At 43.5% G+C, this 22,039-nt stretch overlaps 4 protein-coding genes across 4 annotated transcripts; 2 read left to right on the top strand and 2 right to left on the bottom strand.

Moving 5' to 3' along the window:
• Positions 1-255: 255 nt before the first annotated feature.
• Positions 256-2,963, bottom strand: LOC129616891 (uncharacterized). The gene is given in 12 exon segments (XM_055532397.1): positions 256-376; positions 425-525; positions 573-723; positions 768-910; positions 955-1,126; positions 1,128-1,156; positions 1,258-1,393; positions 1,437-1,598; positions 1,656-1,697; positions 1,772-1,823; positions 1,875-2,059; positions 2,881-2,963. Coding segments are annotated over 12 exon segments (1,377 nt in total).
• A 503-nt stretch (positions 2,964-3,466) lies between these two features.
• Positions 3,467-6,804, top strand: LOC129616892 (structural maintenance of chromosomes protein 1A-like). Its single transcript, XM_055532398.1, has 11 exons — positions 3,467-3,730; positions 4,109-4,321; positions 4,748-4,936; positions 5,043-5,216; positions 5,264-5,416; positions 5,483-5,665; positions 5,709-5,837; positions 5,901-6,061; positions 6,109-6,250; positions 6,304-6,447; positions 6,517-6,804. The coding sequence occupies exons 1-11, from the start codon at positions 3,467-3,469 to the stop codon at positions 6,802-6,804; spliced, it is 2,040 nt and encodes a 679-aa protein (XP_055388373.1).
• A 1,098-nt stretch (positions 6,805-7,902) lies between these two features.
• Positions 7,903-11,705, bottom strand: LOC129616893 (uncharacterized). Its single transcript, XM_055532400.1, is given in 18 exon segments — positions 7,903-8,068; positions 8,124-8,215; positions 8,263-8,361; positions 8,504-8,587; positions 8,590-8,655; positions 8,710-8,832; positions 8,888-9,057; positions 9,109-9,225; positions 9,316-9,519; positions 9,572-9,715; positions 9,761-9,836; positions 9,839-10,041; positions 10,131-10,290; positions 10,339-10,534; positions 10,584-10,666; positions 10,750-10,884; positions 10,886-11,214; positions 11,258-11,705. Coding segments are annotated over 18 exon segments (2,895 nt in total).
• Positions 11,706-11,986: 281 nt separating this feature from the next.
• On the top strand, positions 11,987-13,880 carry LOC129616894 (uncharacterized). Its single transcript, XM_055532401.1, has 4 exons — positions 11,987-12,247; positions 13,026-13,146; positions 13,190-13,510; positions 13,561-13,880. Exons 1-4 carry the CDS (start codon positions 11,987-11,989, stop codon positions 13,878-13,880), a joined length of 1,023 nt encoding a protein of 340 aa, XP_055388376.1.
• The last annotated feature ends 8,159 nt before the right edge of the window (positions 13,881-22,039 follow it).

Genomic DNA, 22,039 nt, shown 5'->3' on the forward strand with positions numbered 1-22,039 from the left:
GGGAGAAAGATGAACAATTTAGATATGCTTGCACCTTGGTTTCGGAACGACTGACGTGAGTGTGATTGTTCCCTGCAGGGGGTTCAGAATGTGGGGCGTCTCCTACAACGATCCATTAGGTTTGTTAGAGTGCCCAGGAAAAAGAATTCAAGGACATCTTCATAATCGTTACAATTCTCAGCTCAATTCAAATCCCATTTACTGTGGTGCGACTGAGGTGTGACTGATGTTCATTCTATTTCATCCAAACAGATCCTACGCTGTCACTATTGCTCTGGCAACAGACTCAAGCTCAAAGTCTGGCGTCGTCTCGTCTTCAACGAAGTTATTCATCAGAAAGCTTGATAGCATAGCAAGAGCAGTTGATGGTTGGTCCCTACAGAGAGATCGATTCCTATCCGTCGATTGCCAATTCCGGACTTACATTGGAACCATATGCCCCGCATCATACACAACCAAAAACGTTAGATTTTCAACTTGACGCATTTTTCCAACTTCTTTCCCGTCAATATTCCAGGGTTTGAACTGGATTAAGAGCGAATAAGAAGATGGATGCCTGTTCGTGCACTCACATCTTTCGATGTGAAATCATCCTGATGATCCCACTCAATGTTTTCGACCCACGCTTGACCTCCACGCCAGTTGCAAATGAAATCTTGGTTACCGCTATAAACAAGAACCTTCTTGCCTTCCGACAGCAGCTCCCCAACTTTGGTTCTCGTTCTGAAGAAGTTGTGGTTCATCGTCATCCAAAGCACTGGCCTTACTCAGTCACCCAATCTCCGAGCATCAGCGCGTAGACCAATGCATTACACTCCTTCCATGGTTTATGAACTCCCAATGCTGTTTGGACCGAATCAAGATTCATGAAAGAATCGAGAGCCGTTGTGTTGTAACACAGAGGAGGAGTCTGCAAATGAAGCCACTGATATTTCGTATAGAGTTGAATCCCACCTCGCAGTCAAGGCGAACGTCGTAGGGATTCTTCTTTCCCAGCAAACCATTGACAATAGAGTTACATTGAATGACAGCTAGGGGCCATAAACCGTTATCAATTAATTTTGTACAACCTTCAAGTCCCTTGCGCGCGACTTCGTATCCAATTCGCCCAATCATGTTGTGCTCAAAATGCGAAGTCCGCATAAGCTGGATATTGCTGCAGACCAAACAATGTAGCTGTCCAACAATAAATACATTGAATATGATTGAAAAAATAAATAGACAAAAATAGAAAGTCCTGCAAATAATGAAGCATACCGAACGAGGATCCACCCAGCCATTTCCGATAGCAACTCCTTGAAGGTTCAAACCCTCAACAGGCTTCTTCAGCAAAAGATGGGCAACGGACGGGATGTAGTGACCAGCGTAGGACTCGCCAGTTATATAGAAAGGTCTAGCAGGCAGCTGAAGATTCTATTCACAAAGCCGTCACGCACCTGTTCTTCAGTTGTGGATACAGATCGATGAATTGCTCTAAAAACTCGCGCATATCTGACGCAACCGTTTTTTCATTTGTAACGTAATTGCTGGGATTCCCAGTCGATGAAAATCCTGTCCCAAGTGGCTGGTCGATATAGGCGACATCAGCGACGTTTGACCTGAGCGAGTCATACTTCTTCGAAGCTTTGACTACTTCTACTAGAGGGGCAACTCACCATGAATACGGATTGTTTGTAACAGTGACATCAGGTTGAATCCTGAAGAAGGCAAGTGATCCAAATAGATCCAATAGAGTGAATTATTGTTGGATCAGCAAGACGCTTCGACTCACGTTAAGGGACCATTCTCAGTTAACGCTGCAAGTTCAGATGAACACCCTGGGCCTGATCAATAAATGACACCTGTTTATTCTAACATGGAGAAGTAGTGCTGACCTCCAGTTAGCCAAATAATGAATGGAGAGTTGGCGGTTTGTTTTTCGTTGGGAAAATACCAATAGAACATTTCTCCTCCCTCTTTCCCAACATCGACGTATCCGCTGTGATACTGAACTCCAATGAATGGATCGGCTTGTGGTCCTTGTGATAAAAACTTCCTCTTTGTTTCGTGTTTGGTTGCGCTACCATGAAAATCATATGAATACAAGTGCGCAAAAGCGCTAAGAGGAAGCGCAAGCCAAAGGAAAGAGAGAAACATTGTACTGAAGGCAATCGAGTTGCTGCGTTAATCTGCCGGTACGTCTCGCAACATGAGGTGTGCATTTGTTGTATTGAGAAAAATCCTTGTGGGGAGAAGGTTTCCTATGAGTGCCATAGGATCGATTTTTGATTCTTTCTTTAGTGTTTGGTTTGGTGTGTTCCATAAGACTGAAGGTTGCATACAACACGAAGCGATACACACTTGAACCTTCCAAAACGCTCAATTGATTATTTCGAACAGACCCACTTCGATAGAACGACATTCAATCGTCTTTAGCTCTGTCAAGAAATAAATTTGGGCAGCTCAAAACAGCAGCCAGTGCCTAGTGCCTTAAGACGCTAACAATGAAGACATATGTGACCAGTTTCATTCTTTATTTGTTTTAGCACGTTGCAGAATGGCGAAAACGAATGAAGTAGCGCATCGGCAACTAGAAACGATAGACCTCTCGGTCGACGCTTTAATTGTTGAAAACTTCAAGTCCTACAGAGGCCGCCACGTTATTGGTCCATTCAAGCACTTCACTGGCGTTGTTGGTCCAAATGGGGCGGGTAGGGGTCTTTCCAACGAGCTTCTAGTACAGAATTTGGTTTTCAGGAAAATCGAATTGTATGGATGCTCTGTCATTCGTTCTTGGGGTTCACGCCAGACATATGAGGGGGTCAAGGCTCTCAAATTTGATTTATCGGCCATCAGATCAGAATATTGATAATGAAGAAAACGAAGTGACTCTCAACGCACCAAAATGGTAACCAAGAATTGAAAGGCATTTCATCCTGCATTTCTGGTGTAGTGCTAGCGTCACGCTGATACTCCGACGCCATTCTTCACCGACGTCAATTTCATTTTGTCGTAAAATTGTTAGAAATGGAGCCCAAAGCATCACCCAAATTGATGACAAAGTAGGGAAAACAGAAATTGAATTCTTGTTACTCTTTTTGCCGAAAGACCGTTTCAGCTGAAGAGTATCAACGACGTCTTGCCGAGTTGAACATTCTAGTGAAAGCCAGGAATTTCCTTGTATTTCAAGTCAGTAGGCGACATTCACTTGAAAGAGTTTAATCTTTTCAGGGCGATGTGACTGACGTGGCGCGAAAAAAATCCTTCAGATTTAGAGAAGTTGTTTGAAGAGATTTCTGGATCGTGAGTTTGTGATTTTGATTGGTGGCAGTGAGCCATTTCATCCAGAGCCGCATTGAAAGATGATTATGAAAAGTGTGAGGATGAAGTTAAGAAAATCACTTCGGAATTGAGGCAAGTGGATACTGCAGTGCAGACTGCAGAACACTCCAACGCAGGCACGAGACTTTGAATCGTCAAAGATCTGATGCTCAACGTCAAGATCTTGAGAGACAAGCAAGTCGCTCTTGGTTGGATCTTCTGCAGTAATGTTGATCATCAGGTTGCTGAAGTGAAAGAATATCGGGAATTGGAGCAAAAGCTTGCGGACGCAAGAAGCTTGTTGCTTGTGTACCGATTGTATGTGAACGAAGTTAGAGCTGGAGAAACACAGCAAAAGAATGAGGCGGCGCAAAAACAGGCAGAAGATGCTGAAAAAAAGAATGAAACTCAATTAAAGAAAATTCGAGAAGTAAGAAAAGATTAAAATGATCATACATGATGCTTTGCAGCTCGATGCCGAAGTCCAGAAGCAGACGCTGGAAAAACAAAGACTTGTACAAACACTGGAGCAAACAGGGAAACTCACTGCAGATCTTGTAGGTTTGAGATTTGTACGATTTTTGTGTGGCTTGCACAAACATTCATGTCACTGTAGGAAGCGGAAATTCAAAAGCTGGAAGAAAGAGTGAATTACGAAAAAAAAAGGCGTGTGGAGTTGCAGAAGTCTCATGACCAGAAACACGTTCAGCGAGAAAAAAAAGAACAAGAACTGGAAGAAGTGAGTGATTCCGCCAAAGTGGCTTTTCTATCGAATTCAGTGAACAGTAGTAAGAACAGTCCATTATAGAGCAAAGAAGAGCTGGTTGAAGTTGAAACGAGGCTTTCTGAATTGGAGGAAGAGAAAGAAAAAGCAAAATTGAAAGAAGTTCGATTCACATCAAAACAAAAAATGGAATATCAGCGGTTGAAACAGCAAGCATCTGCGATTGCAGCGGGGCTAAAAGCGAGCGTCACATCATGGGAGCGGAAGGAGAGTACTCTTGTAGAAAGGCTGAAGGAGGTAAGCGATACAATTACATGACGGACGGATGTTCTTGTTGCAGGTTGAAGAGAATATCGCTGAGGCTGAGCAGCAAAAAGGGAAAGCAGAAGAGAAGGCAGCAACATGCAAAGAATATTTGGGAAGGCGGAGCAAGGATTTGAGATGTGCCCGAATGAATTGAAGCAGAAGAGAGTACTTCTAGAAAAAGAGAAAAAAAGGCTTGATGTAAGAGAATGGAGTTAAAAGAATCTTTTTCATTGAAGTTATTTTAGAAAATGAAATACGATATGGAGCAATTGATGGACGAACGACGACAGATCGAATTTCAAATCAGTCGGATGAACGCGGGAAGAGTAAGCAATAGTTTTTTACAGAGAGTCAAACATTTGATGGTGTTGAATTTCGGTTTCAATTTCTAGAAGATTCTCATTTTATGATTTTCAGACGGAGCTTGGTCGGTTGAACAAGCGACGTGAAGTGATCAATGAATTGAAAGAAGCATTTCCGAATTCAATTTTTGGGCCAATGAATGAATTGTTTGAACCCTCACAAAGAAAATATGCAGTTGCAGTCAACGCAGCGCTTGGTAAATTCGCTGAATGCATTGCCATCGATACATTTGAAACAGGAAAGGTAAGAATTGAGGAAATATTGAAAAACAGTTCGACGTCCTGCATAGCCATTCAACCTTGATGATCTAAAACGAGTAAGCACACTCAATTTGTATCTTGTTTCGCAGAAAGCTGTCGACTATTTACGACGACGGAAAAGACCTCCTCTCGAGTTCGCTCCTCTTGATAGTCTTTCGCGCGCTTCAGTCGATCCCCGATTGTATTCGTCGTCTCTTCAACGTCTATGCAAATCTTCCCTTGATTGTATTCAATACGATCCGATGTATGAACCTGCCTTCAGAGTGAGACATTGGATTTTTCAAATATGGAGGAGAATTGTGTTTGACAGACAGCTTTGCACGATTCGGTTATTGTTGACGACCTTCGAGTTGCTGAACAACTTGCATACGTCGAATGTCCCAAAATGGGCTTGAAAGTGAAAGTAGTGACATTGGATGGTGAAAAAGTACTTAAGAATGGGAACATCACTGTGGATACGGCAGTAAGTCCCAATTCTTAATTCAAGTCCCAATTTTTAATTCTAGTCATCATTCAATCATTTTGTCAGCTTCGTCACAACAATCGAGCAGATGCTCAAGAATTAAAAGTTCTCTCAAAGCGTTTATCTGAAGTAGAGCTGGCCCTTCGTCGCAAAGAAGATCTGGGCGAATTGAAGCAAAGTGTGGATCAATTGGTTAGAGAGATTGGTGAATTGGAGTCGTCATTGAAGAGAAAGAAGGAGAAAGTTGAAGTTAGTCATTAGAGGAAAGCTTGCATTAGTCTCAATTTCTCAGATGTGGGAAAATAAACAAATAGCATCAACGAAAGAGTTGGAGTGCGCTCAAATTTCACTTGAACGTCAATCACAAGATAAAATAAATATTTCAGAAGAACTTCAAAGATGTCGAGAAGAATTGGAAAAAGTATGTTAGAAATTGTTCCGTTGCAGTTGATTCCGAGGTGCATCTAATTGATTCTATTCGCAGATTCGATCGCAAGTCTTGAGGGTAGAAGATGAAATTTTTGCTCCTCTTGCAGCTGAAGTAAACATCGCAGATTTGAGAAAATTTGAAGAAGAACAGAAAGCCGCCGCTAAAGCAAAGGAAGTAGAGAAGGATCAGCTGGTTAGACGCTTGCAGAAGCTTCGGTGAGAAATGCCTGTTTGATACGAAAACGGAATAAGCCGCATTGCAGATCGACAACCGGTAGACTTGAGTCAGATATCGTGGCATTGGATCCGAAAAGCCTCGAAAAACAAATTAAGGAAATCGACAAGAAATTAAAAAAAGACGTTCAGGCTCTTGAAGAAGCGAAAACAAAAAAAATCGGAATGGAGGTTCGAAATTGAAGACTGTTGAGTAAAAGTTTCATTGGGTTGATTGTTCTCAGAGATCCGCAGAAGAAGCTAAAGAATCTCTAGATCAATTTGCTAAGGGAGAGAAATTGAGAGAAGCGAAAATTAAAGAAGAGAAAGAATTGTTGCGAATAATACAAAAGGAGAAAAATTGGATTAATGGAGAAATTAAACTCTTGGTGAGTGAAAATTATCGAAATTGAAGATCCAGAAGATCCAGAAGCTATTGTGTTTGTTGCTCCTGATAGAACTCCAAGAGTGAAGTCCTTTATAAAGAAGCGGTGGATTTGCTGCGATCTGCACTTCTTGATAATTTGAATATTCCACTTTCGAGAGGAACGCTGCGAGGATATTGTCGACTGTTGGGACTTGAGGATGTCATGAGAGCGGCTGTTGTGTCCCAAACACAAACTCAAGATGAAAACGGCGACGCGGTGATGTCGATAACGGACGGATCAGCTGAAGAGGAAGAAACTCCCGAAATCAACTACGAGAAAGTTTTATCAAGCGAAATTTTGGATGTAAGACGCAAATAGAAGCGCGAAACTTTTGATTTGTTGATCAGAGCTGCAAGAGTTCATCAACTGAGAAGCAAACTGAACGGAGTTTCGAAGACAAAATTACTACCCAACCTGAGGGCCACCGGAAAAATATGATTTAGCGATGGCTGAAGTGAAAGTGAGTGACGATGATCAACGAATTTTGATTTTAGTTGTTCAGGGTGTTGAAGTAAAAATTGCTGGTTTAGAAAAAGTAAAAGAGAAATCGGAGAGGGCTTTCAATAAACTCAGGCGGGAGAGAAGTCGCAGGTTTTTAGAGTGTTTCTACCATGTACAGAAATCCATCAATACGTGAGTGGGACTTGAACTTCTCTTGATGAGGATCCTCCTTTTTGTAGAATTTATAATCGTCTCACTGGGGGGGGATGCAGAAGGATCCATAGGGGGTCAAGCGTATCTCGAATTGGAGAGTGGGACACACGGACATGCTGGAATTGAGAGTTTTTCGAGTGGTATCCTATATAATGTCATTCCCCCGATGAAGCGCTTTAGTGACCTCAAGAGAGTACGCAAAGATAATTCGAGTGTCAATATCGATCGATGATAATTCGAGTGTCAATAGCGAAATACATTTCGATTCTTTTCAGCTAAGCGGAGGCGAAAAAAACGATGGCGGCTCTAGCTCTTCTCTTTTCCCTCCAAACTTACAATCCAGCGCCCTTTTTCGTTCTTGATGAAATCGATGCAGATCTTGATCCCGTGAATTTGGTGTCCCTCGCTCGATATTTAAGGGAAGCTAAGTTTCAAGTTATCGTTATTTCACACTCTGATCGGTAAGAATTGACAAAATTTCCGAATTGCGTATTCTTGAGACCGTTTTCCTTTTCAGAGTGTTCAGTCAGGCTGATGGATTAATTGGTGTGTTCGTCGATCCAACTGAAGAGTCCCTCCGACACGTTGTCAATCGATTTATCTTGCTATCCACATGTTTCTCCAACGCTCGACACTGGTGGATCTTTCATGACCAAACGTCCAATTCCAAATGTCTAGTAATTGACAACTCTTGCAAATCTGTTTTTTTGTCGTGGTGTATGTTGTTTTGCAATTATACGAATCTAGAATACAAACTGATCGCTACTTTGGCTTCTTTATTCCTAATTTTGTTTCGCTAAGAAGATCCTCCTGCTTGTAATAATGAGGAGCGACTGATGCCAACCACTCCGGTTGAACTTCTATAACATTTCGCATAAACTCTTTCGTCGTGAACACTAATTCGCTATAAACAACAAGTCCAGGCCGCACAATCATTTCCTTCTTTTTCTGTCGTTCTTTTGCTTCTTCGTCATTTTTCTGGTTCTCCAATAAACAATGAGCTCTGTGGGTGAACCTGAACCGTATGGGGGTTCGTCAGAGTCCTATAACCTCCATCGCGATTTAATCGAGCAGCCTACAATCGAAAATACTCTTGATGGTTGAACCGCAATTTGAACGTACGTGAGAGAAGAACCCAGAAGTGACTGCTTTTCTAATAGATTCGGAATCACCGCCGGATGAACATTGTTTGACTTCCGTTTTTTCCAAAAGATCCACCAACTGGAAGTAACAAGTATCGATAATCCCACACCATTACAACAGTCCCATCATTACAATAATCCCACATCATTACAATCACTACAATAATCCCACATACAATTGTTTCTACCTTTATCGTCTATATTCTCTACAATTTCCGTACCTGGTCTCGAACGTCTCTTGCACGTTTCATCGAACGATATTGAATAAAATTCTCTCTACAAAAACTGCTCGCTATATTCGGCTCGACTCCCATTCATTATAAACATTCAGAAGCGTCAAATGATCCCCGCCAGGGACGGAAAAAAATTGCGCCTAAGAGATCAAAGAGAACTCCGACATTGAAAATCGAGAAGGGATTGTCTTTACCGTGCGTTGTCCGCTTCTTTTTTCTTGGTCCTTTGGTCGATAAAAAATCGCATTTCCAACACTCAACATTGCAGCAATTGTAACGCATTCATCGACACAGCCGTATTGCTGTGCGTTCACAATCTAAATAAGAACAAAGAATGGATTCATTATTCCAGATATGAACTCTGAATTTTACCATTTTACTGAACATTGGGTCCATTGGGAATTCGGCCATTCGTCGCCCTAATCTCGTCAATTCTCCGTCACTCCCTAGAGCTCCAAGCGCATAGAGAAGCTCAAGCGCTTTGATGAGAGTTTCTGCTGGAGGTGGATCCATAAAGTCGAAGTGAATCAAATCATGAATATCTACAGAATAAGAGAATGAATCAATAAATCGGATTTTCTAAAAACTTCAACCTAAGGCCTTCAATGACAGAACAACACTTCCGAGGTTTGATCGTAAAATTTCAGGGATATTTGAATCTTCTAACTCCTTTTCATAAGACCACTTCGTGTACAAACGAAAGCATTTTCCTGACGAACAGATTACAGATGAGATTTATTCTACTCGAAAGAGGGAAGCAAATGAAAACCAGTTTCAAATCGGAATGGATGCAAACTTACCAGGTTTGACTCTTCCCGCTCTTCCAGCTCTCTGATTTACTGCGGCTTTACTACAAGGAACAATCACAAGAGATTCCATTCCAGTCTTTGGATTGAATGTGTTCTGCTTCACAAATCCTGGATCTATCACATAAACAATGTTATCGATCGTAATTGATGTTTCTGCAATATTTGTCGCTAGAACAACTTTTCTTCTTGCGCCCCCTAAGAACAGACGAATACCATCTTGAGATTCAAAAGTGGCAAGAAAACTCACTGGGTGTTGGATCGAAAATTTTGGCCTGAAGTTCTGATGGCAATGTGCTATAAATCGGTAGAATAATAAGCTCATGCATGGCCGTCATTTGACCTCTCATTCGTAAGCGAAGATCTTCCATCACTTCCTCGATTTCTTGTTGCCCTAAAAAAAAGGTCTGAAATACGCAAGAGTCGTTTCCACACTCACCAGGAAGAAACACTAAAATATCTCCCGATCCAACCGGTTGCGAGAGATGAATTTGAAGAATGGTAACAACTGCAGCGTAACTGCAGCGTCTAGGAAATTCGCTTCTGGAGCTTTTGTATAGTAGAGGGCCACAGGGTGACGACGACCTGGAATTTTGAATATCGGAGCGTCATCAAAATAATCTGAAAACTTCTGCGCTTCAAGAGTTGCAGAGGAAATAACGAGACGGAAATCATCTTTGCGCAGTCGACAAAGATCTTTGACCAAACCGAAAAGGACATCTACATGCATAGAGTACATGATGAATACATGCATAGAGTACATGATTACATGAATACATGATTACATGACTACAGGAATACGTGAATACCTGTGTGGAGCGTGCGTTCATGTGCTTCATCAACCATCATAACAGAATAGGAAAGTAAATATGGATCCGTCATAAATTCTCTCAATAACATGCCATCTGTCATATACTTAATAATCGTCGAATCCGAAGTGCAATCTTCAAACCGAATCGAATATCCAACCTGATGATGATGGAGAGTCTTTCATATCGATGACACTCGAACGAGTACCTCATGTCCCAATTTGACACCCTTCTCTTGCGCAACACGCGCTGAAACTGACATTGCAGCAACTCTTCTCGGTTGAGTGCATCCAATGATTCCAACTTTTGAATATCCCACTTCATCCAAATATTGTGGAATTTGTGTCGTCTTCCCACTTCCCGTTTCTCCAACAACAATGAGAACAGGATACTTCTTTATAGCTCTATTAGAGAAAGATAAAATACACCGATGATCCAATCGATCCATCGTACTTCAACAACTCCTTCCTATACAGATAGACTGGTAACCGAGTTCGCTCTTCCGTAAGAGATTTCGCCTTTGTTTCTCGTTTCTCCTGAATGGAAAAACCAAATGATAAATGGTTACAAACGAACGAATTGTACAAACGAACTTGAAAGGATAGTCCCAAATTCCTACCAGGGCTCTTTTTTCTCTTTCTGCTCGGCTTAAATTGTAATCAGCTTCTTCATCGTCTTCATCGTCTGGCTTGATTTCGGCCATTGTATCCTCACATACAAATTCAATTGTTGCCCCAGTCTCATCCACCAACCCCGAATTGATGTCTTCCTGCGAGACTTTCTTTTTCTTGTAGAATCGATGGTTTTTGCGCTTCAGATATTCTCTCTGCTTCAAGTTGTGATTGCTCACTCTGAAATACTTGCGCCCTCTCTGCATTCTCCCTCCATGGTTGTCGCACAACAGCAAGACGCTTTTCTGTGTCTTCATCATAACTTTCTGGCATGACATAAGCGTCAAGTGACCCTTTCATCTTTCTCTCTTCTCGGACTGTTTTCGCAAGTCGGACGGTTTCTTTGTGAAGTTCGATATCTCGTCTCTCTGCTTTCGTTAACATTCCTTTATCCTCCTGATACAACCAATCACCTGAAAGCATACTTCACTCGATAACTCGGTTTGTTCTACTCACGATCTGCGATCAATTTCTCATGCAATTCGAGCTGCTTTTCCTCCCGCTCCCTCAAATATTTCCGTCTGTGTTCTTCTCTCAATTGCGCCATATAAACAGGATCATCTTTCTTCTTCTCGAACAGCCCTGCCTTTGCTGCAAGAAACGGATCGTCTAAAATCGATTGAGGTTCGGGTGGAGGATCCACCCTCTGTCGCTTCCTTTCTGGCTCTTTTTCTTCTTTTTCTTCATCTTTTGGAAGGGGCAGCCCCAACAAGACGGACGCTAATGACGACGCTGCATCATCTTCAAATTGTCCTTCTAATCGAAGAAGCTCATTCAATCGACCCGCATTGCCATTCGAACGAGTCAAACAGTTCGATACAAGAGAAACGAGATCTCGATCAGAAACTCCAACAATTAAAAGAAGAGCGTTTGAGATTCGGAGCTGTTCTGTTGCTGAGTCCATCGGAGAAGGAGAGTCCAAAAAGGAACAGTGCAAATGGCAAAAGGGGGTGGCGCTCAAACGACGGGCAAGCCCGATCGGGGGAAAAGCACCTCAAAAAGGAAAGAAGGTTTCAGAAAGGGTGAATGGGCGCGCGACAACAAGCATGAAAGTGAGACCTTTTTCAACGGACAGTCCTTCGGAAATCTCTCACTCAGGATTTAAACATTTCTGTGGACAGCTTGATAAAAAAGCTTTGCGAGAATTGCGGGTACTTGAAAAAAGAAGAGGCGAAAACGTCAGATATGAATTTGGAAGAAGAGGAGTTGGAAAGTAACTTATTTTTCCCAAGAGCGTTTCTCAAGGGGCACATTGAGAAGTCAGAAGAACAGAATGGCGGTGGATCTGATGCTACCCCAGAAGAAGAAAGTGTGTCGAGTATCCAGGTTCATGTTGATGATGAACTGCTTGTAGAACTTACAGTAAAACCAAAAGGACATGGCAAAGTTCGTTCTGGATTGGCTCTTCGTTTCAAGAAGGAACTCGAACTCGCAGAACAGAAGCGGGTGCGTCTCGGAGTGCCCACGTAGAATGCAAATCTTGTCTGTTCACACAGCGCGAAAAGGAAGAAGCAGCAGCACAGAAAGACGCCGAGATTGTAAGCCATTAGCAAAAGAGCGCTGCTAGATATTTTCGTGTGCAGAGAGCTCGTCAGGATTTTCTTAGAGACCGCCAGAAAGACAGGAGGAAAGAAACCAGGTAAAGACGGCCGGTCTGCAATTATAGAACTGGCGGTGCTTCAGATTGCTGACGAAGAAGACTAGAAAAGGACAACCGAAAATGGGGTCAATCATAGCTGCGTTAACCTCTAAACTTTTAAAACCGAAATAGACAGTTTTTTGATGAGACGTATGAACCAGAAGGCACAGATTTTTCTTCTTTGAGCAAATGTCCGGAGTCAAAGCGCTACCAACTAAAGGTAAAACTTCGTCCTTTTCATCCAGCATCTCTGCCCCTGCAGTTGTTATCCGATTGCTTCCTCCTACATTGACTGAAGAAACCCTTCTCAAATCAATAGGAGAAGATATTCGATCAAACGTCACTTGGCTGCAATTTATTCCTGGGAAGCGCCGGTATGGTTAATTTTCCACTCACGATCAAATCAGATTGAGAGATGCAAGTCGACGTATTTTCATTCTTGTCATCAGCAAAATTTCAGCCTCTCGCCTCAGCATCAATTCGAGAGCTTACTTCAATTTCACAACGCCGCAATTGGCGGAGTGCTTTTCTAAAACGTTCCATGTACGATGCTTTGCGCTATTGTGGTTTAACGTCCCTTCTTAGGGTCACGCATTCGTTGATGAGAAAGGAGAGGTATTCCGTGCTGTGGTCTGCCTAGCGCCATATCAAAAGGTTCCGCGCCCAGGCCTTGCGCAGGATAAGAAAACAAACACAATGGAGACTGGTGAGGCTCGAAAATTAAGAATTTTCAAGCCTTTATTCGATAGATCCGCTTTTTTTGGAATTTTTGCAACTGCAAAATGAGCCAAAGCCTCCACAGGAGGCTGTTCGAATTGGCCCCTCCGATGGCATTTCTCCCTTGGTTAAACACATTCAAGAAAAACGGCGATTAAAGGAAGAACGGATCGCTCAAGCAGTTGAACGTAAAAGAAAAGCAAGGGAGAACGCAAAAGCAACAAAGAAAATGAAAGCTCCTGAATCTTCAAAATCTAAAAGATCAAGAAAAGGAGACGCACCGAAATCTGAATGGCGGAAAAAATCACGTGGGGATAAAAAAGAAATTTCTGAAGAAACAAAATCGAAAGCTGGTGAGTAACGTCTGCTCGGCTTCTCTCCCGTTTCATTTTCCGCTTTCCAGAGAAGACACAGAAACAGCCACCAGCTCTGGTGAAGGTAGGCTCCCGCGTTGTGGCTGTTCAGCGCTTGCTTCTACTACAGATTCTAGAACGCCCTGCGTCAGCTCAAGCTCCACAACGCTCCCCAGATTTGGAAAGAGAGCATCCCCAAGGCTCACCCTCTGCTCCAAAGTACAGACCGAAGAAGCCTAGATTCCTAGATACAGATTCAACACGGCATTCACGAAGAGGGCGCCCCTCTCACGAAGTGTGGCGGCCAACAATTTTGAAGAACTTGAGCAATGAAAATCAACGAGGAGAATCCCAACAGCAAAATGGGTGATTCTGTTTCTGGATCATGGATTGAGTCTTGCCCTCAGGGGGTCTTTTTCATCACGGAGGAGTTTCTCTCTCACACAGTGGAGCCAGCGGTTCATCATTCGCCAATTTAACGTCTTGAATCTTATTCATGCCACGTTTCAAGAAGTTTGCAACTGAAACTCATCAAAGTAGGCAAATAAAACTAATTCACGTTCTACAGTAGGGCGAAACATCATACTCGTCGTAGATTCGTTCTCCGTAAATCATTTCGTAATCTTTTTTCGCATCGGATGTCCGAATGCGAGCCGGTTCCACTTTGATATTCGTTTTTGCTGCGATTCTTCTTATATTAGTTCGGTCTCCTATCATTCTTGAGAGCCTGTAATGCGTCGTCCATAAATCCTATGAGTGACGTTGAATAGATTCAAAAAAAAGTTGTTCTTGCCTCTTTATTCATTTTTGGAACGATTCGTTCTAACAACGCTGACATCAACGTGAGCCAGGCCAAGCTTCTCATGACACCCCGATCAATCTGAGGGCCGATTCGATCAACAATGACTCTAACGGGAATGGTTCAAAGTTTGTTATCCATGCTTGACATACCTTCTGAATTTGTTACAATCAGACATACTCCTGAATTCAATCGAGTCCAGTGGGCTAGCGATGTTCGGATCGGCGATCTCCGGCTTCATACTCCTGAATTCAATCGAGTCCAGTGGGCTAGCGATATTCGGATCGGCGATCTCCGGCTTGCTTTGTTCCTTAATTCGTCTTCCAAAAATTTGAGCGGATCTCATATTTGAAAATCTGTAGTCAAGCGTTTGAAGATCCTAGAAAAGTCAGAAAGGTAAAATTAGGGAAGAAAGGAAGATCATCATCACCCCGATATCCATTCTGAAACCGATGTCTGTCAGCAATAGCGACATGAAGGTGCGCCATTCGAAGCTCTTCACATTTCCCATCTCAATTTTTGGCGCGATTATTCGCATGACAATTCTAAAAATATGATTTGTTTCGAGTGCAAAGTGTTGTTCGCACCGCTTGAATCTGAAGCAATCAGACGATTTTCTGAATTCAATAAAATCCCATGGAGTGCAAGCAGCCAAGTGTTCTCCACTGTTCGAGTCACCTCCAGGAGGGACACCTCTGAGTGCTTTTTTGGTCTCTTCCTCCGCCTCCGCCTCATCAAATAAGTCCTCCCAGCTACTGACGAGAGCCATCAATGCGACAATCTCGGTGCGTGTCTGTTAATAACCATGGGCCTGTCGCCAAACGCATGTATGTCCCTGCATGCTTCGCTATCATCACTTTTTATCATCCACGATGCGAGCAATCAGTTTCTTTTTCATTTGTGTCGCCATTTTTAATGGTGCCAACGGAGTTGACTACAAAGACAAATTTGACTACAAACCCCTGGCTTGTACTAAGGGCGGTAAGTTTTTTTGTTGGCGACCCCTTTTCATTCCTTTCTCAGCTGGAAATTGTGATTACATACCTAACAATATTCTCCAACTCCAAGCTTGCGGTAATCGCGACAACGATACTCGCGTATTCGTCTTTCTTCGTCTTTAGGAACAGCCGGCAATTTGAAGGGCGAAGACGCGAATGTCGTTTTCCTCTGCAACGCACAGGAAAATATAACCGCTTGCGATGCGGCTTCCACAAACAAGATGAAATGCGAATGGGTTGATCTTCATGAACTTCCTGTACTTGGGAATGGAGCCTGTGTTCCCGAAGCATTGTCGGCCAATGGTGAGTGTTTCTTGAATAGATGCCTCACTACGTCGCTTCCCCGTGCAGCGGACATGGGAATGGTTGTCTACGTTCAACGTCTGAAAGCTGAGTATAATTTGAAGGACGAGCAGATCCCTAATGGACCTGTAGTTAATGATTGCCAAAAGTATACGTTCAATCAAGCGGAGTGCGTAAAGAACCAAGACCGTCTGGGTCGCAAATGTGCCTGGTGCAGTGGATTAAAGCCCGATCAGATTTTGTCTGGATTGAATCCACCAGCTACGGGGATCTGTATTCAACAAGCTTTCGTCGATGGAATAGATGCTTGTAAGGAATTAGGCAAAGATATGAAGCCGTGTTCTGGAGGTGAACCAACAACATCTGAGACGCCAAAGCCCGAATCCGAAACTCCAAAAACCGAATCCGAAACTCCAAAAACTGCGAGTGAAGGCAACGATCCTTCCACTCCTTCTTCAGCTTTTATTGCTCCTGTAGCTTCTGGGCTGTTTTTTGTTTCCGCTGTAGTTTTTTGAATTCAGTATTTTTGATTGGTTTTCTTCAATCTTTGTTTTTCGTCATCTATCCACGCCCATAATTAATTGCAGTTAATTGAGGCAAACAATCATCGGTTGTCGAAATCGTATTTGTGAGGAACCAAATTCGCGCTGCTTTCCATATTTTCCGGTCAGATGTTGATCTTCTTGACTTCACACAACGCCGTTAAATTTATGGATAAATTAATTTTTTGGATGTTTTGTTTGCAATGAAGCACAAGACGGGAAACAGTTAGCAAAACTTTCGAAGTCAAGTGAATGAAAATTTCTACATGAAATCAGCGTCGTCGTAATCTGACTCTGAGTACTCGTCGCCACTCCGCTCTCCGTAAAGCATCTCATACTCTTGCTTTGAGTTTGCGATTTGATTTCGGCTGTTTTCTGTGATTTTCACTTTGGCCTGTGCTGCAATCTTCTTCGCAGCGACCTGATCGGATGTCATCTTGCTAAGTTTATTTTGTAGCGTTTTGAGGTCCTGAACAGATTAATAAAATTGACAGATTCACAAAAGTCGCATATAGAATTACCTTTTCATCCATTTTGGGAACCACGTGTTCAAGCAATCCTGTCACAAATGTAAGCCAAGCAGGGCTCTTCGCGATCCCGGCGTCAATTTTTGGGCCAAGCATTTCCAAGAATTTGTTACAATCAGCAAGATTTTTGAACTGAATCGAATCTATTGGGTTGACGTTCGGCACACTTGGAGCAATACGAGCCAGCTTCGCCTTCGGTATTGCAGCTTGGGCCTGAAAACACAGCGCTGTCAGTCATTGGGACAACTAAGGACGTACAATCGCTTCCTCAGTCAACTCGCATCCATCCAAGAGGTCACCGAATAATTGGGCGTCTTGTTGTCTAATAAGTCTGTGAAGAGGAACAAGAATATTCCAGCGTCCGCGAACCCTCCACCTACTCATCACGCCTCTTCCGTTCTTCAACTGGATCATTTAATGGCGTTGAATGATCTTCACCTGCTAAGACACGGCGTTTTGTAGTCACTTGGTCTGTAGCTTTATTGGAGGAGGGCTGTTGAGGAGGTGGTGCTTTTTTTGACTCCTCCTCCTCTTTGTCAAATAAGGCCTCCCAGTCATCATCACCTACAATTAACCAGTGATGATGAGTCTATGCCTATTGACCTACTCATCTGCGCAAGAGATTGATGCTGGCCTTTTGGAAGAGTGCCTGATGCCGCAGTAGTCACTGGTAACATGCGATGCAGATAACAATGATCTTTGCAAGCTTCGCGATTTTTGTAGCTTTTCTGGTTTCTGACGCCCGAGCAATAGATTGCTCCATGGCCAGATTTTCAAGGGTGGAAAATTCAACAGAGACTCAAAATCAATCAACCACCACATTTCGGTATACAACTGTTTGCCATTGTGCATCTGAACCTCTTCCTTCCGATTCTTCTGTTATTATTCCCTCTCGAAAGCGTGTTGTAGGAATCCCCTGTGATTCTGCTGAGGCTCCTTCTTTAGCACTCAATTTCAATCTCTCAGGGTTGATCTCAACGTGCTATCTTCTGGCTGAGAGATGGGAAAGCTATTTTTGGTCTCCGATTCCTGAGATTCGTTTTATTCCATCGCCGCGCTCTCCTTCTGAAAGTCGGTATCAATTTCAGGGTTTTTTAAATGGTGGTTTGCGCTACGAAGATGTTTGTCCACAAGATTGTGAATAGATTTGAACTGGTGCATGAACTAATAAAAGTGTGGCAACTGTCCAGTTTTTTTAAACTTTTCTTAAGACTGAAGCGAGCAGATGTTTCAAGGCGTTTTATTGCCGCCTCTCTGCTTCCTGACAGACGTCGTTGCTGAGCGTGATTGGGAGGCTTCACCTCAGGCGACCCTTCGACGACGTTTCAGTGCCGCAATTCAATTATCACGCTTTCACGGATTTTCAGATGATGGAGTCGCCGAAGCGCTAGAATTTCAGCAGTCTGTCTACCTTGAAAATCCCATACAAGAGCTTTCACCAGAAACGTGGCCCCCTGACTCTGGAGTTGCATCTCTTGTCGGACGACTTCTTGAGCGTCCAGTGGAAGACGCTTATGTTGCATTTCGCGAAGAGTCCCGCTTTTCCCTTCAATTGCATCGTGCTCTAGCGACCATCGAGAGACAGCGATCGTCTGATCCATTTTTTGGGACTTTCCTCCCGTCACACTTGCCCCCGAGCTTCCACATGCGTTGTGACGTTGTTGACTACGAACGTCGGAGACGCCGAAGAGGTTTGGTTTCCATCAATTCAGAACTTTTTTTCGATTCATCAAGAATCCCGAAGTTAAACGATCCATTTCTCGAATTATTCGGCGGATTGTTAGATGGGATGACGGAAAGCAATATACTCGAAATATCGAATCAGTCTCTTCCCAGTGGAATTTCTCCTTTATGGGTCGCTGATAAAATGCGCTGGTTGAATCGATCAGACTTAATTCGGAGATATTCATTATCGACCGGAGCTCGTGCGTTGGCGGGGAATACAATTCCACAAAGCTTCGACGTTCCGAAACTTTCACGAACATTCCCAGTCCATAAATTTGTTCCATCGAAGCGAGATGAAGACGTGTTCGAAGAGAAGGGGATGAAATCAGAGAAGGGGATGAAATCAGATAGGAATTCCTTAACACGGGCCTCTCCACCACGGGTGGCTAATGGTTTCCCATCGATGCCTTTGAGTAGTCTAACGATGACTGTGAGTGCTTCAATGATAGCTGATGGCTACGCAACGACGTATCGTGGAGCCTTGGGTGTCCCAACGAGGCACGAGACGGTGGTGGGTGTTCCGACCATGGCGACGGGTGTTATACCGCGGAGGCATCGTAATGTCCCAATACATGCCGTGGGTTTTCCATTGTCAGTGTACGGAGTCGCACTATTCCGAGATGAAATGATTGGGGTTATGGGAGCGCCGTTTTCGGCCGAGGGATACAGAACAAGTATTTTGGTTCCCTCGACGTTTTGGGGTATCCCAACAACGATTGTGGGTTATGACACACCAACTCAGTCAGTTGTGGGATTCCCAATGAAGCTTACGATGGTTGTTGGTGTCCCAACGACGACTGTTGGTGTCCCAATGAAGCTTCTTAATCCTCCCCCCAAAAGAGCAGATGCCGCAGATGGCTCCACCAAGAGAGGAAGAGTTGCTGGGTTGAAAGTTAGCAGATGGATTGAGGATGAGATCATCAAGGAAATGCGACACGTGACTGGTGGACGACTCGAAGGTCTTGATTCGCAGAAGTCGCAACTGAGAAGTCGGTGGCTCATTGATACCGCGAAGAAAAGCATGAGGCTTGTGCGACACCAATTGAACGAAGAGTATCTAGACGCCTTGAGATTTCTCTACAGACCAACGACAATCAGCATGGGGATACAATCTCTGAGAACCATGCTTTGGTATTTGGGACAGCCTGACATGCGGTACTCGGTGATTAATGTCGCAGGATCGTTTGGCAAGACCGTCGTCGCAACAAAAACATCCGCAGCGCTGACTGCTCTTGGATTCCGAACTGGTCTATTCATATCGCCTCATTTGTCGAGCTTTCGGGAGAGAATTTCTGTGGATGGACGTCTTATCTCGAAGTCCGAAGTTGTCCATCTGGTTCAAGTTGTCAGGAGAGCCGCAGATGCAACAAATTCGAACCCAAGTTTCTTTGAAATGGCAACCCTCGTCGCTTTGTGTCATTTTGCGAATCACCGGTGTAAATACGCTGTGCTCGAGTCGCGGGCAACGAACAGCGGATGTCCGACGACATCCGTCAGCAGAGCCGCATGCGTTGCGATAACGGGTGTGGACTTCGATGGGGAACTGGATCAAGCAACAGTCGCGAAACGGTTCTTGCATGTTATTCGATCCCATTCGAAAGTCGTTTTAGGGCCAACAGCTTCAGCCCATCAGATTTACAAAAAGCGTTCAGATGCGCTTGAGACTCCTCTTGTTGGTCTCGGCTTCGAACCAAATGAGAATGTTGACACTGAAAACGGACGAATTGCCGAGTAAGACGATAATCAGTTTATTATTCTCACTTTTTCCTTTAAGAGCAATTGTGGAAAGTTTGGAAATTCCTTTTGCTCGGCATCGCTTTGAACCCGGATTGGCTGTTAAGCAGCCCTTCCGCTTCCACGCTCTAACGTTCCGAGATCGCGACATTGCCGCACGACATGTCCACTACTTCATGAAGAGTGCGTATAATGTGACGCGAGCGATGCACATCCAGTGGCGTATCATCGCAATCAAGCATCCTCAACTCTTCGTCCACATTCAATCAGAAGGACCTCACGGAATTCAGGTCACTCAAGATACGCTCGACACTTGGGAAGAAGTCAAAAGAAATCTAATTGAGTCTACTGAAATATTTCAAGGGTCTCAAGTCGGTCGTCCGCATCTGGGACGAAATCCCTTTTGGCTTTGGTTCGAATCTCCACTACCAACACAATCGCGTTTAGAGTTTAATCGAAACACGGAGCAGTTGGCGATTCGAACTGCAGGTTCATGGAAACCTTCCTTGCGTTATCCGTTTCCGATCGGATCTTATATTTTCTTAACACGTTGCACCTCTCCGGCTGAGTCTTGGCCGACACAGTACAGCGAGAAATTGCCGTTTACAAATTGGATCAGTTCGTACCGAAAGTGGAGCAAGCAACAAACAACTGCACAAGTGAGATCATCTCTTGGTGAGCGTCTTGAATCATATTTTATTGTTTTTTTAAGTTTGAACAAATCGATAAGGAGCAACAATGGCGTTTGAAACGCGTTGCAAAAATTGATAAATGCTCCAAAGGAATGGCTAAATTTTTGTCCTTTCTTCATTTTGCTTCATTCAAAAATGAAACTCTGTATTGGAATTTTACAGAATTACTCAAACTTCGGGTATGAGAAATTGTTGATGTCATCATTTGTTTTTGTTAGGAATCAGGATCTCCGTATATTCGCCCTCCGAGCTGGATGAGATCGAAATTTACAAACATGCCCAGACGCTTCACGCAGTATGGCAGCACTCCATCAGAAGCACGCGCTCCTGCTGCTGCGTTGAAAGCGCGAATTCGTCGAGACGAGGCTTGTAGGAAGATGCTGCCTGCCCACGCGATATTCCCCGCTCCTCCGATGATTCTTCTGAATCTGACGCCAAGTGAAACAGCAGCAACTCGATTTTTTCAAGAATTCAAACAAACTTATCCAGATGTTCAATCTGTTCGTATTTGTGTCGCACTGGAAGGAAACCAATCAGTTCATATTCTCAATGGAATGACGTCAACATTGAATCATTCAGGCAGAGATGCGAGTAGAACACAGACGGTTATTAAGGTTTGTCTAATCACACCTGTGATTCTTCTACGGTTGACCGTTTCAGGGGGTTCATATTTTGGAACCAGAACATTCTCGATCCAAGACCATTTCCTCGTTTTTGTGGGAGCTCGCAACAGACCTAAGTGTCAACAAAACGTCAGCGTACAGCGCCGCACGATGAATTTTGATTCCATCCTTTTTGCAGGCTGAAGGAGTTGATGCTTGCTTCCCTGTTAACTCAATTTCGCTGGCAACTTTGCATGTTTCCCCCAATTTCGCCCGTTCCCAATGAACTGTTTAAACTTCTTCAAACAATTTCAAAACAAGCAGAAAAGGCAACGCCAAAGAAAAACAAGGACGAGCAAATCGACCAGCTCAAGGCACAAATTATCGAACAAGCAAAATTAAAATGGGGCACCGAAGTAGTCGAAGAGAATTTGGTCGAGTGGATACAATCCCATCCCAACTTTAGTCAATTGACTGAGTTGTTCCGGAAAGAGGAGCACAAGGACAATTCAGTCAAATCAAAGCTGAAACTCTATGAGTATTTGGTTCAACCAAAAGAAGGGCATGTGGAGGTCGCAAGGGTCGATCAAGAAAATGGGGATAGTTT

Source organism: Condylostylus longicornis, unplaced genomic scaffold, assembly GCF_029603195.1.
Source record: "Condylostylus longicornis isolate FDR11 unplaced genomic scaffold, ASM2960319v2 ptg000315l, whole genome shotgun sequence".
Lineage (NCBI taxonomy): Eukaryota > Metazoa > Arthropoda > Insecta > Diptera > Dolichopodidae > Condylostylus > Condylostylus longicornis.